Raw genomic sequence first — 16,261 nt, forward strand, 5'->3', positions numbered from 1 at the left:
AACAGTAAGACAGACATTCTTTAAATACACAGGGTGGTGTCCAAACAAGGAAAACAGAAATGAGTACTAAATCAGGCAAACGGAATGTAAATAATAAGATAGATTAAAAAAAAAGAGCTTGAGAAATAGCTTACTGGAGTATAAAAGCTGCTATTGAAATATTTTTTTCCAAACGTCAGAAGTAGGATGCCTGCCAGAAAGCCTGTTGGGCTGATAGATGATCAAAATGAAAAGAGACCACTTCAGAAGCAGGAAAGCTAAATAAAGTATTTCCGCTGAACTCTTAGCGGTGACCAACACCAGATACCCAGGGAAGAGAACAAAAACAGGGCAAGCACACAGTGATACTACCCACTACATGCTCCTATCTTCAGCCACCTAAAGCTTAGGGCTTCTACTGGATTTTTCTGCCATGAACAGCCTGATTACCCCCCCCCCTTTTTTTTTTTTTTTTTTTTTTTTTTACAAACCCAGTATTTCCAAAAGAATGCAACACAAATTGACAAACTATTGTGGTGTGTAACTATTGCTGACACGAGCCTTATTATCAAACAAACAGAAAGGCCCTAGGAAGTTGAAGAATTGTAGACCACTGAAGTCTGACTTCTGTGTTGAAAAGAAGCTAGTAATAAATAACAAAACTAGTAAACCATAGACACAGCTTTTGTGGAAGAAAGCCATGCCACAGAAATATATTATCATCTTTTGAAGAAATCAAAAACTATGTGGACATGGGTGAGCCTATTAATAGAACAACTGAATTTCCAAAGTCTTTGATGAGGTTCTTTGCTTTCTTTACAAGTAAAGTTCTTCATGGCAGGGTATGATGGAAGATCTCTTAGATTAATAACTGCTAAAGCGTAAAAACTGTCTAGTCATTCCATTTTTTTAAGGGAGCTCATGACTGTAGCAGCATAAGCGTCTGCAATGGGATCCAAGCTGTCCACCTCCTCTTCCAGGTCATTACTGAACAATAAAAAGAGTTCTTGGTAGTTGCAATTAAAATGACTATAAACAGCTGCAGAAGAATTCAAGAACACTACCAAGGAAATGAGCTGGCAGGAGTGCTCATTGCAAGTGTAAATTAATATATACGGAGTGTTAGACCACTCTTTGTGCATATACTCAGTGACAGACCCTAAACTTGGCATTACCACTCAAAAAAAAAACCAACCCCAAAAAACTTGGAGTCAAATATGGATAGCTCTTTGAGCATTTTATCTCAGAGTTAACAAAAGGGCAAACAGAATGGTAGGAATAATAAGGAAGGAATATGAAACATTTATATAGTAGCTTGATGTAGATATCTCCGATATTCCCATATCCCAGGGTGGCAGAGTAACAGAGGTACATGACAATATCCGGGAGAAGAGGTTAAACAAACACCATGTTCTTCAGCCTGGAAAAAGTCACTGACTCAGGATGTCATTAATTCCAAGAGTATAAATGCATTTAAAAGACAAGTCTGTGCACAGAAAAAGGTCTCTGAAGCATGAAAATCCTGTTGCAATTTTTGGCTCAAGTGTCCCAGCCCACTGGTTGCCAGGAATGAAACTTAGTCCATTCTTGTATGTTTTCTCCCAAGCATATGTTATCAGCCAGAGCCACAGTGAAGATTGTCAAGAAAAATGATCTCTGGTCAGACCCAGTATAGCTGTATTTTAATTTAATTTTATTTTAAAATACTCTGGACAAGTGGCTCATTATGCTGGAAAAACAAGTCCGTTCTTGTTCTTCCTAACAGCAATTCTCTTCAGTTACAAATTTTTTTTTTTTTTTTTAAGAGGACACACTTTGTTACCTGACAGCATTCACCCTCAAATCTAGGTGTGGTGTGTTTATCTTGAATCCAAGACCATCCAGCAACTTTATCACTCTGTTTTTACTTCAGCTCTACCTCTGTGCAGACTCCTGATCACAAAAAAAAAAAAAAAAAAATATCCAGGGAGCAATCAAATTAAGATCCTTCTTCCCTAAAGCTACCATTAGTTTTATTGTAGGTCTGCCAGGAGGCAGGGACAACATGTAAAATTCAATATAAATGACTGCTCTTAAAAGTAGAAGGCTGCCACCAATCAGGATAATAACGAAAAAAATCCAAAAATGGTAAAAACCACCAAGTTTTAGGAAACAGTTTTCTTCCAGCAACTGTACAGAGGTTTTGGACAGGGCCCGCTAAGCCTGCTCTACTTCTTTGCAACCAGAAATAAGGTGGAAAACAGGTATCGCTCCACCTAAACCCAGTTTATAGCTCCCCTGGCCCTCCTGCAGAGTGCTGAAAGGCTGCAGTGAGATGATGCTGTCTTTGAAATGTACGCTGACTTTTACATATCCCCATACGTTCTTGATTTTGTTTAACCAAATCTATGACTTGCTATATACCAACAGAAGTGCTTGGCTTCAACCTCAAAATAGATTGGTTAAAATCCATGAGGCAAGAGTATGCAGTACTGGCAAAATGGAAATATTCTGATGTACCCTACAACTTCAACACACCATCCAATGTTATTCCTCTCTACAGGGTGCAGCAAGAGTTAAGGCTTTTTATGGACGCTGAGACTGCCGAGAATCACCAGCAAAGTTCCTACTGAATCAATCAAGGCAGCTGGCAAATCATCTTGTCAACGTCTCCAACTCCAAAGTCAAATCTAAACATAGCAGGATTGAATTCCCCTTCATTGGCATTTCTTCCATCTTCCCCCTCCAGCAGGGACAAGCCCTAAGGCTATGTGGCTTTTAAGCGGAGAGAGACAGTTCTTGCAGCACTATTCCACTCCTGCTAGTACTGCCTGGGAAAGCATACTCCACTGAACAAACCTGACCGCTTAGGGTGACGCTTAAAAATTTTGATGCCTAAACGAGAAGGCTGAAGTGAGGTCTACCTGGATTTGAAAGTCTGAACGAATAACCTGTTTTTTGCCTGAAAGATCTTCCTCAATTAGCAATGCCAAGATACCATTAACCAAAAAAAGATGATTATACTGCACGTTGGTAGGATTGAACTGAATGTTGACCAGCCTTATCAACCAGAATGGCTTCTGGACCTACTAAACAGATCAGTGGGAGGAAAATAAATAGTGTATCCAACAGGCAATCTGCTGCCTTTTGCTGCATTTCTCGTCAGTGTCAGGGGATGAGCAGGAAAGTGAGTATGTTGATACCTGAAAGCATACAGCAACATCAGCCAGTCTTACATTACTACTTCTCTCTTCTGCCATTCCCAGGAGACACACAGAAGCTATAACACTTAATCTATTTAGGGCAACCGCAAGCATCCCAAATATTCAATACATAAACTATTTGATAAAAAGTTGTCTGAAAAATGCCTTTTGTTCACATTGTTTTTCATGCTGTTTTGTTTGCTTGCTTAGAATATTAAATAATAAAACCTAACTTCGATTTGAGCTGCTGGCTTTGACCTCCACGGAACATTTATCTGCAAGTGTGCTTGGAGGAAACCGTTTCTAAGATTCATCTTTTCTGCTCTGATCGGTCACATAGCTGTCTCTCTTATTCCTCGAAGTATGAGAAGTATTAAATTCTTCTTTGGGAATGTCTATTTATTACTTTCCTTCAGAACAGAAGTAAAGACAAACTCTGAGATTATGCCAAAAAATACTTCAGGAAGCTATAGGTGTGAAACTATCTGGCAGATGCTCTCTTGATGCCCTCTACTTTGGGGAAAATCGAAGGGGAGGGAGTACTCGAGCTCTGCTGCCAAAGATACGGTTACTTGCCCGGGCAGAGGCAGCCTGGTTCCACCTTCACATGACACGCTGCCATTTCTGTTTTGCTGTCCTTGCAGAGTGGAGAGCAAGGAGGGGAGCGCACTTCCACCTCCTTCCTCCCCCTCTCTTTAAGGAAGGCAGAGCCAAAGCGAGCTCTGCTAACATGAACTCCTGACATCAGCTCCCCTCTGCTCCGTTAATCACAGCATCTGACAGGGAAACAGGTTTTCTCAGCGAGTTTCCTTAGTCCTGTTGCCTCCTGCAAAAGGGGCCCCAAAGGCTGCACACGCCTCAGCAGAAGCAGCAGTGTCTGGGGAACAACCTCCCAAAAGCAAACGCCGACCTATGCAGGTTACCCAGATTGTTTCTTCCCCTTCAGAAAAATCTCTTCAGCACAGAGGTCCAACTGCTGACCACAGCAAAGAAAGAAAACTGAAGTGAGCCACAGCCGCTGGCAGCAGACAGGCACGGTCCCCTCCTCTGAGTGACAGCAAGTGGAAACCTCTAGTGAGTCACCTGAGGAACACAGCACGAAGAAACAGAAACGCTGTACTCTGTACACTTCATTTGCTTTCAATGAGTACACACCAGGTAGTAAATTCAAGCAGCCATACATGCAGAGGCATGAGTCAGACTCACAGCTGGCCAGTTCTCTCCTACCTTGCAAAATGGAAAAACACCCACTATAAAAGGCTGCAGCAGACCCTCAGTAACCGGCCAGTGATACAACCCAGAGGTTGGCACCCAATCCAGGGATCGGCGTAGCTCCATTGCCAGGGACAAGGGGGAAGTGAAAACAGGGAAGTATCTCACTTAATCTCTAAATTCATACACCCTCCCCTCCAAATGCAAAAAAAAAAACCCTATAAACCAACGAACCAAACAAAAAAACCCTACCAATCAATCAATCAGTTTGCTCAGAGACCTGTCCTTAGCTGATATTTAACAAGGAAAATTATATCAAATGCAGATTAGCCTGAGAGCAAAATTGGCTCCAGCATATACCAAAGATCAGAAGAGACTGTGTAAACCTGTTAGTAATTATTGAGCAAGTGTTAATAACTTCCCAGAATTTCTCCCCACCAAATCAGACACCTTCCTAGCAAGCAAAAAATGTTTTTTCTAAGATTGCTTCCTTCTTTATGACAAATGCAGTGAGAAACTTTTAGAAGACTACTCTTCCGTTAGCTCCAAACCCCAAACACCACTATGGCAGATCTATACTTCTGTTAATGCAGGTAATTAAGCGGACTTGTTTAAAGGCAACAATATTTCCTTGTTTCTGTTCTCTCTCTTTTTTTTTTAAATTTTTTAAAGCATTGGAGTGAAACCGAAACTGAATAAACTAACTGTAGTATAGGAACTTCTGCATAACACAATAAAGAAAAAGCATTCTTTCTTAAAAACAAATCTTAAGTAGTTATGGATTAAGAAAAGAAGATATGTCCATGAAGACTGTGCCTGGACCTGGAACATGCAAACACATGCAATTAGACACTAAAATAAATGACTTCAGAGATAAATCAATATAGATTAAGTATTCATGAAAGGAATAATTGGAACAGCATTAAGAATAATATATGGAAACATTTGGCATAGCACAGCACTCTTGCCTGTCAGGACAAGAAGCCTTAAGTATTTGGCCTAATTAATAACATTATTTTAAGCATCGATTAATATATACAGTAAGGAAATAATTAAATCTTGTAAAAACAGAACGAAAAGAAAACGAAAAGTTTGCTTACTCTTCTTGACGCAAGTCATTAACGCTCCGATCTAGTGAGATCATATCACTTGCCACCATATTAAACCCAAACTCTTTAATGCTGGCTTGAATGGATTCTTTGTAATCTGGTCCTAAAACATATGGCTTCGCTTCCTCTCCAGGGCCACCAACAACTCCATGAGGCTCAGGCTCTTTGGGTTCAAAATTACCAAGGACTCCAGGTCGTAAAACAGGATCTCGGTATACAAATGTCTGAGGCTTAAATGTGAGATACTGCCTCTGGATGATGTTTTGCTGTTTGTTATCACCACCGCCACCATGATGATTTAGTTCATTTTTGGCCTTATTTTTCCTTCGAATGGATTCCAAGTCCACTTCCACACCTTCAACATGAGGCCAAGGTACCACAGGTTTGAACTTCTCATTTCCTAGTCCATGGTCTCCTTTGTTTGGCATAGGTCTGTTGGCTTCCTTGTCATCCTATATATACACACAGAGAAACAGCAGGAGATCATATAAATTTATGACCATTTATTTATTTAAGTCCAGTACCTTAACGCACTGACAGTTGGTTCTAAATACATGTTAAGCAACAAGGGAGAAGTCTCTGTTAAGGGGTGGAATGAACATGTTTTACTCAAGGAACCGGCTGCTGAAGAATATCATCAGCTGGTGTCCACGCTTACTCCATTTCCAGGATCTACTCACCAAGGTAATGCCCAAAGCATTCCCAAAGACCAAATACCCACATAGCACATGTTAACTTGAACACAGTTCAGGCTGCACATCAAACCAATGTGCAGGGAGCACCGACAGAGCATTTTAGGAAAGAGAGGGTGGTACAGAGGCAGACAACGCCGCACTCCAGAGCCCGGCACCCTTGGGACCGCTCTTGTACAGGGCGTTTCTGAGGCTACGCGTACTGGCTGCTGAGACCTCCACAGGGTCTCAGCGGTTGCTAGTTACAGCCTCAACACGCTCCTGTGCTGGGAAAGAGTGCCGTGACTACGTGTAATCTGGCACGCACATCAGCAGCAGCCTCGAGCCACATCTAATCCCTACCCTTAACCCCCTTGACTTGCTCCCACCAAGTACTACTGCAACAGCAGCGCTGGTTTTAGAGTCATGAGGTAAGCTGAAGGCACCAGTGACAGCAGGCAAAAATGAGATGCACCCCTGATATGCTGCACGGCCAGAGACAGACCTGCCCGGAGAAGCGGTGCTGGGGCTGAAGAGAGCTGCCACAGGCATTGGCACCGATATCTCCTGCATCCTTGTTTAAAACAACTTTACCATTTCATGGCACTCGTCCCCGCCTCCCCACCAAGAGACCTGAAGATCTCACTGAGAAGAAAGGCTGCGATTTTGAAAACTGCTTGGCATGTTCAGTGATGAGTGAGGTTGGTGGGGTTAGAACAAGGGTGTATGATTTTAGAAGAAACCAGACAGAAAGGCTCTGAAGCATCCGAGTGTGAAGTCTCCAGAGTACAACAGCTGCACCCATGAACACTCACCAAAACATACAGTCACTGCTTTTTCCAATACTACTGTCCAAGAAGACAACAGGAAAACATTGCTGAAAGTTCAGATTTCCTGCTAAAATTATCTATTTCTAAACAGGACAGATATTCTCTACAGATGCCAGTGTGATCTAACACTGCACACATTTTAGCAACACCTCACTATCTATTCACAAATACAGAATCAAAGAAAAAAAAATGAGATCAGAAGGATGTCACCTATTCAAACCTGCTCAAGGCAGGGCTACCTTCACAGTTAGATCAGGTTTCTCAGAGGCTTGTCCAGTCACATCCCAAAAACCTCCAGTTCCTCTAGACAACCTGTTCCAGTTGCTTGGCCAGTCTCATGGTGAAGGTATTTTTCCTCATACCTCAGGAGAGATTTCTCATGTTACATCTCGTGATGATTGCCTCGTGCACTCCCAAGAAGACGTTATTTCCATTTTCTCTGTAACCTCACTTTTGAGGGTGATAAGCTGCAATTAGATTTCCCATTAAACTTCTCCAGCCAAACCAAGCCGAGCTCCTCTATCCTTTCCTTGACTGTGTCACATGCTGCAGCCCTCTAACCTCCTTAGCAGGTCTTTGCTAGTTCCTCTCCATTTATTAACATCTCTCCTGTGCCGGGCAGTGCAGGAGGAGAAACCAGATGCAGCGCTTCAGATGCAGGCTTGTTAATTCTACGTGTCAGGAAACAAACCGTATCCCTTTGCTTGGTGGCTAAGCGCTTCCCTCATGTAACCCGTTATGCAGTTTGCTTTTACTGAGGCAAGGGCACAATGCTGACTGATGTCCATGTTTAACTAAACCACACAATACTTACTACTGCATTACAGTTATTTTCCTCATGTATCATTCTGCATAATAAAACTTCAGAAATTAAGAAAAATCCCATGTAAAATGTGTCTAGGTTAACATGGTAACAGTGGGAGTCAGACTGGCTCCAATTCAAAATAATAAAAGTTTATTCAAGAAACTTTGACCTCTCTGCTTGTTCTAGTTTAAACAAGGAAGATGTACAAAATGCAGAAGTGTTATATTATTCTGTTCTTCCACCACTGTTTTTTGAGGAACTCAAAAGCCAGTACGAGAAAGGGAAGGAGAAGGGCATGCGAAAAGGCACATTTTGCAAGGAGGCAGAAGGCTGCCATGGATCTAAATAAAGCCCTGAGAGGGCTTTTGAAGAGAGCATCATCTCACGCTTACCCTAGAAATCAAAAGGAAGGCTTTGCCACTCGACTGTCAGAACACTGCTGAGCACTCGGCTCTTACCACCTCGTGTCCAACTCCTGCTCTGACTGCAGAGGCAGCTGTAAAAGCCAACAAAATGGTGGGCATCATTAGGAAGGACGCTTAAAGAGGGCATAATTTTGACTGCATAAAATTTTGAGACATTCACGTCTTCAGTAATATTTAGTTCTGGTCTCCACATCTCAAAATGAGTTAGAGAAGGTAGAGTAGGGTAACCAGAATGAAGAAGGTAGATAGGTGCTTTGAGATGAAAGACCAGAAAGGCTGGCCTTTCATCTTAAGACCCTGCAGTTTGGAGATGTGATGGCTGACGGGTATACAACTGAAGTTTAGAAAATCATGATGGTGATGGATAAATTGAATGGAAACCCACTGTTTACCCTAAATACAAGAACTGGAGGCGCTTGACAAAATAGGTAGGAGATCAACCAAAAAACGTTCTTTGCACAGTCATCTCCTGGAATATGATGCACAGGAGTCTGTGGAGAGAGACGGTACAAACAGTCGAACAAGGGATGAGACAACGTGATGGACGACAGGTCCATAAGTGTACTGTAAAAGGGCTGGGTGGGCAGGTACCTCCTAAAAACTCTAATTCAACAGCTGTGGATGCTGGAAGAGTCCAAAGGGAAGGGAGCATAGAAAGCAGACAGGTTTAGATGCTGCCACTCTCAGACACCATCCTGGATCACTAGTCTCAGTCAGGCCGGAATTTGTTACACCCCTGGCCTGTATGAAATTAAATATCCTTTCATTCCACTTTCGTCACTTATAAAACAGTTACAAACTTCCACTTAGCCAGTTCTCCGACTGAAACATAACACTTCTCAAAGTAATTTGTTTATTTTGCTGTCATCAGAACTATGACTTATCTTGTATTACTTTTAGCTTCATTATAACTGTTAGGCACAATTTGCATTATAATGCATTTATTTGCTGTTCCCTTCCAGACACTAAATACATTCCATTTTTTCAAGCCTGCAAAAATATTGCATAAAACAAGAAAATTATACACAAACACACAGACACACACATTCACCTCTCTCCTTCATTTTTTAAGTACCTAGGACAAATATGATGGAAGGCAGCTCAGCACCACACAGCTGCTCACCCCTCCCTCCCCAACCCTAGGCACAACTCTAAAGCACAGCATCATATGGGATGCTGTGAAGAAAACTAACTCTGTCTCAGCATTTTATGGGCATTTTTACAAAAAAAGGAACTAGCAGTGTTTAAGTGTGTGGTGCAGACCCACAGCTCCTGGAGGTTATTCGTTCCTCCAGAGAAAACTGAGACAAAGGTTTTCCAAATACTGCCTGGAAAAAAAGCAAAGTCAAACCACAATCAAAGAACTATTTTGGTCATCATATAAGCCACAATGCCTTAGGAACTTCCAGAGCTTCTTCTCTTTTATGAATTGACTTCCCCACCCCCCTTTATTTTTTCTAAGTGATTTAATGGCATATCAAAAAAATAAAATAATTTTTAATCAGTGTGCCTCACCGATTAAAAGTTTGGCTTGGCTAAAAATGTAGTATCAAACTTCTAAAAGATTCATACAACAATGACAGTCAAACTGGAAGGCATGCATATTAAGAAAATAAACCAGAACAACCCTTCTGAAGTGGAAAAACAAAGATAGTCTTAAAATTATTTGAAAAAACTTTGTAAGAGACAAATCAATGAAAACAAGATGAAGGAAGGGCTCTGAAGAAGTGAGCACAACATACATCTGAACACTGCACTTCTAGGTTGTCCAAAAATGAGGGGAGAGAAGCAAAAAAAAAAAAAAAAAAATATCTGTGAATTCTCTCACATCCGAAGACAAACAACAACAGAATCTCATTACATCTTTATAAAGGACACATAAGCTGTTTACATACAGTAATACAGAAAAATGTTTTTTCCACAGATCATTGTTTTTTTCTGTAGAGCTAGATCTAGGATTTCCTGCCAGCTTTTCTAGCTCCAGTTCAGTGCATGCTTCTTTATTTTTTTAATGTTTTTTTTTGTTTTTTTGTTTTTTTTCATTCCTTAGGGGAGTATGTATGAGTCACTGCAATGAGTGTTTCGGAAACAGTGAGATGATATAAATACAACCAATCCCTGACTTGTACGAGGTATTTGGTATAATTTTTTTGCACATTAGGTTCTTCCTTTTTGCAAAAAAGAGGAATGCAATTAAAGGTATAGGGAACATAACTGTATCCCTTTGGAAACATGTTTCTAAATTATACAAATTAAAAGGAAAAACTGGGAGAGGTCTTCATAGGGCCGCAAGATTTGTCAGCTGGTAGGAGGGTTGGAGTTGTAGCTGGCAATAAAACTGCAAAAGTAAAAGTTGCATAATCTGCTTTTCTTCAGTCAACCAGTTCAAGACTGGCAACTCCCTAAAACTCCCTATGAAATAATGTCTGAAGTACAAATTAATGTTAAAAAAGTGGATTTGCTTCATTTCTAAAATGAAAGATTATCATACTGAAAAACGTTTTCTAATTCAAAGCAAGGTCTATAAAAGCAACTTGCTCATCTAGACAAAAATCAGTGATGCACAAAAAATGAAAAGAGGAATAATTAAGTAGAATCCAGTAGTATTCTCATTACCCAAGGACGCAAAGGGAAATTAAAAAAAACCTTCCACTCTCAGAATATACATGTTCATACCCAGCTGATTAAAGACAGATACCAAGCATTGCAATATTCTGGCGTTCCTCATGAATAAACTAGAAAAACTGAGACAGTTTAATATTTTAGTAACCTAGGAGGCCAATCCCTATGTAGTTCTATTTTCTCCAGTTCAGCTTTTACTTTTCTTAGCTCTTGGCTGCATCTACACCACTGCACTTACCATGAAAGACAAATACAATATATGTTCTTCTACCATAAGGAAGGGTTCAAGGGCTTTTAACTGAGGTTGAATCAACAGCTCTCAGACCTCCCCTGATGCAAGTTCCTCTTCTATGCAAAAAAGCAGCATTTTGAGTAGAGCTTCTGTCACAGATACTCTGACAGAGACCACACAGCTATCAGTTTAGCAAGGATTTCAACATATTTAAAGTATTTTGCTTTGTTTGCCTCAACTTAATGCAGCCACACTCCTACTGTATCAGACTAAAAAGGACACGAGAGAAATTATATAGAGCTTAGCATTTTCAATTATTTGAGTACATAGGAGGGGGTCGTTTTAATTTATTCAGTTACCTTGTAAAAAAAAAAAAAAAAAAAGAAAGGACTACAAGCTGGATTCACAGATTTCCTTGTTGACTAGACTCATGCTGGGAAGATACTAAAACAATGTCTGTTCTCAGCTAAGCTTCTAGCATGATTCTGCTCTACCAGCTAATAAGAGAGAAAAAAACCCCAACATGTAGTTTATTTTGGTTTGCTTTGAATCATTATGTGTGGGTCTTACTTACCAGGTTACAGTTCAGGGCACAGATGGAAAAAAAAAATAAAATAAAAAAAAAAAAAAAATGAAGTGCCACACTGAATTACTTATTCCTGCAACTGGTTTTGTGCCACATGATAGAAGACTCCACAACGCTCTTACGAACAAAAAACTGGAAGACTTTTCAGTATACAGGATCAAATACAGACAAAAGGGAAAATCAACACATCCAACAACATATTTCTGAATAGATTTCACTCTAGATACCCACTAACTTCAGAATAAATAAAATGAGCAATGATTCCCTCAACACAGCTGGCTGACTGTCAAGGGACCCTTATGGGATTGCACACCTTCCACTTCCACCACCCACAGTAACCTTCATCCAAGCATTCAGAAGTTCTAGCTACTGCAGGACCGGCTGCAGCGGGGAAAGCAAAACCAAAAGCACACACAAATGGAAAAACACGGCTTCTCAAACAAGGATAAAGATCTATAGCACAACTGCCATCACTTCAGAAAATAAATAAATAATAAAAAGCCCTTTGTAATCATTACAAGTTTTTGCACAAAATAGTCTGTTTTAAGCTCCACATGCAGCACTGCCTTCAAGTCCTAGTTTGCAAAACCTTCCATCGAACAATTTCATCACAAGGCAACTGTGTTGACTCAAATTAGGGCAGAAGTTGGACCAGGAGAATTCTTTTGTTGAAGAGGAGCAGCAGCATTCAAGCCACCTGGCTCGAAAGGGGCATTCGCTGCCACAGTGCCTGGGCAAAACTGTCTCTCTCGTGCTTTGGCTTCTTCTCTCAGTGTATTTCCGAGGCACTCCAAAGGTGATGGAGAGCATGCTTATGGGCTCAGTAGCTCCTACAGTGACTTTTAAAACTTGTGTAAACTTAGAACAGAGCATTTATGGGAACGGTAGAAACACAGAGAGAAATACAATTTCACACTAAATTATAGAAAGCTTTTGAAGTTTAAAAATACATGTTTGTAAAAATAACAGATTGCTAAATCACTGTAATTGCATGCTTTGTGCAACCTAAGTGAAAAACCATGCTGTTGATGGTATTTGTCACCAGCATTTCCAGGAGAACGTAAGAACATAACTTACAGACTTACGTTCATAGTTGCCCTCAATTTTGACAGATATACAGACAACATGAAAGTCCATTATGCAACCAATGCCATCTCTCCATAGCAGATTTTTGCCCCATTAAATATTCTAGGGGAAACAAAACGTACTTAAGACCTGAATCATACCTATTAGTGCTAAAGCTGCGTAAGTTGTGTTATACCAACCTGAAATAAGTTTTGGTAGACAGAACTAACTCGAGTACAGTTTTGTACCACAAACACATTACTGTGATGGCATCTCCAAAGAGCAAGTAATCCTACCAGGCAACGACCACACCAGCCTACTTTTTGGAGTGTTCAACACAAGACGTGGTCAGAAGCCACCTATGAGCCACAAAGAAAACTCCAAACAATTAAAAAGAATTTTGATGATCTAAACAAGCAAGCATTACATATATATATATATGTATGTTCTATTCATTAAAAAAATACATAATTCTGAAGTGTAACTAAGGTACAAGGGCCACAAGCAGCTTTGGAGAAATGCGTGTTCAGCAGTAGTTTTATACTGTTGTGTATTGTACTCCCACCTACATCTGAAGAATGAAAAATAAAATGTAGTGTTTTTTTTTAATTTAAAAAAAAGGAAGCCAACTTCCCCCTTCACCTGCTTCCTAGATTTCACAGCATCTGTCAAGCTGATTGATATGTGATGCACTACTCATTGCCCTGCACCATCCTGTATCCAGCTTGTGTTCTCTTGACCCCTTTCTCTCAGTTCTCAAGCTACTCCTCGAGAGAGAACTGTTTTGCCAGGGACAGATACCTGTAATAAAACTGCTAGTCAGCAGCATTGAGGAAAATCCCTTTTCCCACTCATGCTCTATGCCCTATCTGATACAGCTGAACAGGACAATCACTAGTATTTACATTTCTACAGTTACAGAAGTAACTTAGTTTTCAATAGATACCAGCAGACCACAGTCAGTAATATCGACTCAACTCTGGAGGGAAAAAAAAAAAAAGAAAAAGAAGTAGTAGTAGTATCTTTGAGCCCCAAAGTTACCTGAGTTAGCGGAGGCAAAACAACTTAGGTGAGTAATATCAACAATTTTCTTCCATCTTAGGGTTGACACTCCTGAGGTTTGAAAGCATTGCTTATGGAAAAGCAAGTGGCATGTTCAAAAATAAAAAAGGAACATAATAAAGAAGAACTGTTTGTAAATATGTGAATTTGGCAACAGCTTGATGTTCTGCTATTTTGAAGGGTTTTGACAGAATTTAGCATTCAAGTTCTGAGTGACTTTCATTAATCTACGTGAATCTTTGCATCACCGATTCTAAAAAATGGTAAAAACAACTTCTTGTTACCTAGTAATGAGTCTAAAAACTAACAATATTCACCAACATCTGAGGTCATCTCTGCTGGTGTTTGAACCTGTGAGTGGAAGACAGACACTGAGGAAGATAAGGCTCAGTTTCTCAACTTTATTTTATTTTTTAAGTGGTTGCTGTTGCTGTAAGAGTTCCCTGGGCAAAGAGACCAACTAGCTCTTCCTGTTGTCTTGGATTTTTGTGAAGATACTGTCTACTTCATCACAGCAGAAGCATTCATTTAGGACAGTGACTTCAGGCTATTGCTGCATACTGCCATGGTCTGCAGCCAACACCTCACAAGGTCATTGCATACAAAGTTGTATTAAGCTATGGAAGCCCTCAGGTAACAGATCACATGGAGACTGCCTCCACCCCTTGTCCTTCCCTTTTTTTTGTGGCATATCTGTAAATATAAGTAACTCCAATATTCAAATTTCTAACAATGCAAGAATACTTATTTTCAGTTGAAATAACTTGATTGCCCAGCTATTTGCCTAACAGAGGGGAACACCATAAATCCTGAGTTTTCCCTGTTTACCTGCAGAGTACCTTGTTTAAAGATATATATCCACATTTAGATAAGTCATCTAAGCATCCCATGTAAATGAAATGGTTCTGTTCCAATATTATCTTTCACTTGCAAGGGGAATTCGTCTGAGCTAATGATGCTCCTGTCATCCTCTTTGGCCTTGCTGTGCACACATCACTTAAAACTCCTGCACAGCAATGCAATCCTGCCACAAGCGCCGTTTTGGCTTGTACTGCTTTACCCCCTGCCCTCGCTCCTACACTCCCTTTTTTGATGTCCCTGCTCCCCCACAATCTCCTGCTGTACATGTCCCTCCTCCTGGAGGAGTCTGGATCTTCCATAAATGTCATGGTCACACTGATATGCATCTGGTCCAGACTGAGCGACTTCCTTTACTTAGCCAAGTTCAGTTACCTCCATCAAAAGCAGGGACTACCAGGAGACCTGGCCCAAGTGCTTCATGCCAGACCCAGTCTCTTATTGGGGATGCCACTGGCCACCCAAAACTTGCAAACTTCTCTGTCTCTCTCACCTTCAGTGAGACTTAAGAGTACAAAAAGGACAGTGAGAACATGGCCTGTACTTGACCTGTCTTACATGGTGCCTCCTTAGGAGAGGTCCAATTCCTGTGCGGCAGGCAGTTTCACAATTAGACTCTGCCTGACTGAAAGCAAGTAAAAATAAAGACACTTGAGTGCTTCAGAACAAATTACTGTCAAAAATAGCAGTCTCTTATTGTCCTCGTTTTTACTGGCACTCAGTGTTTGGGGAATATTGAACCAGCTGTTAAACCTTCTAACTTGCCTTCCTTGTTGCCTGAGATTCAACTCTTACTCAGCTTTTACACATCCCATTCCTACCACTCCTGGCACTGTCATAGCTTATTGTCCCATACTGCCCCTGGTCCCACCTGTGGTTCAATAGTCAGGCTGCGTTAAAGAAGCCTTGCCAGAGATCCACTTCACTCAAAGCCTCCACTTAAGAGATGCCAGAGAACTTCGTGGAGGTACCCACAAGCAATGCACCTCTCCTTGTGGCTCTGGAGCGCACCACGTAATCTGGGATAGCAACTAAGGAGATTTAAAATAGAAAGACTCAGATAAATACCTGAATAAACAGATACTAAAGAAATCTCTGCTTAACTTTGTAACTTAAGGCTAGTTTTAAAGCAGGCAAAATAGCTTCTTATCATTAAGATTACAATCATTTTCAAGTAACACAAATATTCTTAAACTGAATCACAAATGAAGCTGCTGTATTACCTGAGGTGATGTTGTATTTTAGTCTCTCCCATGTTCTGGAAATGGAAAGATGTTGACAGTAGTAGCCTGTGCAATAAAAAAACCAAACCACATTCGTAGCTGCTTGCTGCAGAGTAATACAAAAGTCGTTAGAGGACCCTGGATAAGACAGAAGCATGATCCAGAGTCTCCTAGGTCCTCTCCTTACAGACAGCACACCAACGATGACAGAAAGGCTTTTAAACTCAGAATAGCAAGAATCAATTACAAGTTTATTACAAATAGAATAACCAACATTTTCAGTAGAAGAAAGCCAAAGTGATCAAGTGGGACAGAACATAAATAAAAGAGCATAAAAGCAAGTATTTCCCTACACCCTGCATCTTTTCAGGTGTGTTTTTGCTTCTTGCTAATTAAGTGG

General features: G+C 40.5%; 1 protein-coding gene across 4 annotated transcripts in view; it reads right to left on the minus strand.

Annotated features, from left to right (window-relative positions):
- Positions 1-16,261, minus strand: part of GALNT7 (polypeptide N-acetylgalactosaminyltransferase 7) — a 74,934-nt gene that overhangs the window by 36,499 nt on the left and 22,174 nt on the right. For 3 of the 4 annotated variants that reach the window (XM_087737778.1, XM_087737775.1, XM_087737776.1), the window contains exon 2: positions 5,474-5,934. In XM_087737778.1, coding sequence (XP_087593904.1) covers positions 5,474-5,910 — 437 coding nt within the window. In that variant the 5' untranslated portion in view covers positions 5,911-5,934. Of the gene's footprint in view, positions 1-5,473; positions 5,935-15,861; positions 15,928-16,261 lie in introns of all 4 variants that reach the window. The other variant, XM_087737777.1, reaches the window with a different exon arrangement.

Source organism: Nipponia nippon, unplaced genomic scaffold, assembly GCF_047370975.1.
Source record: "Nipponia nippon isolate SJK-2023a ecotype South Korea unplaced genomic scaffold, ASM4737097v1 scaffold_6, whole genome shotgun sequence".
NCBI lineage: Eukaryota > Metazoa > Chordata > Aves > Pelecaniformes > Threskiornithidae > Nipponia > Nipponia nippon.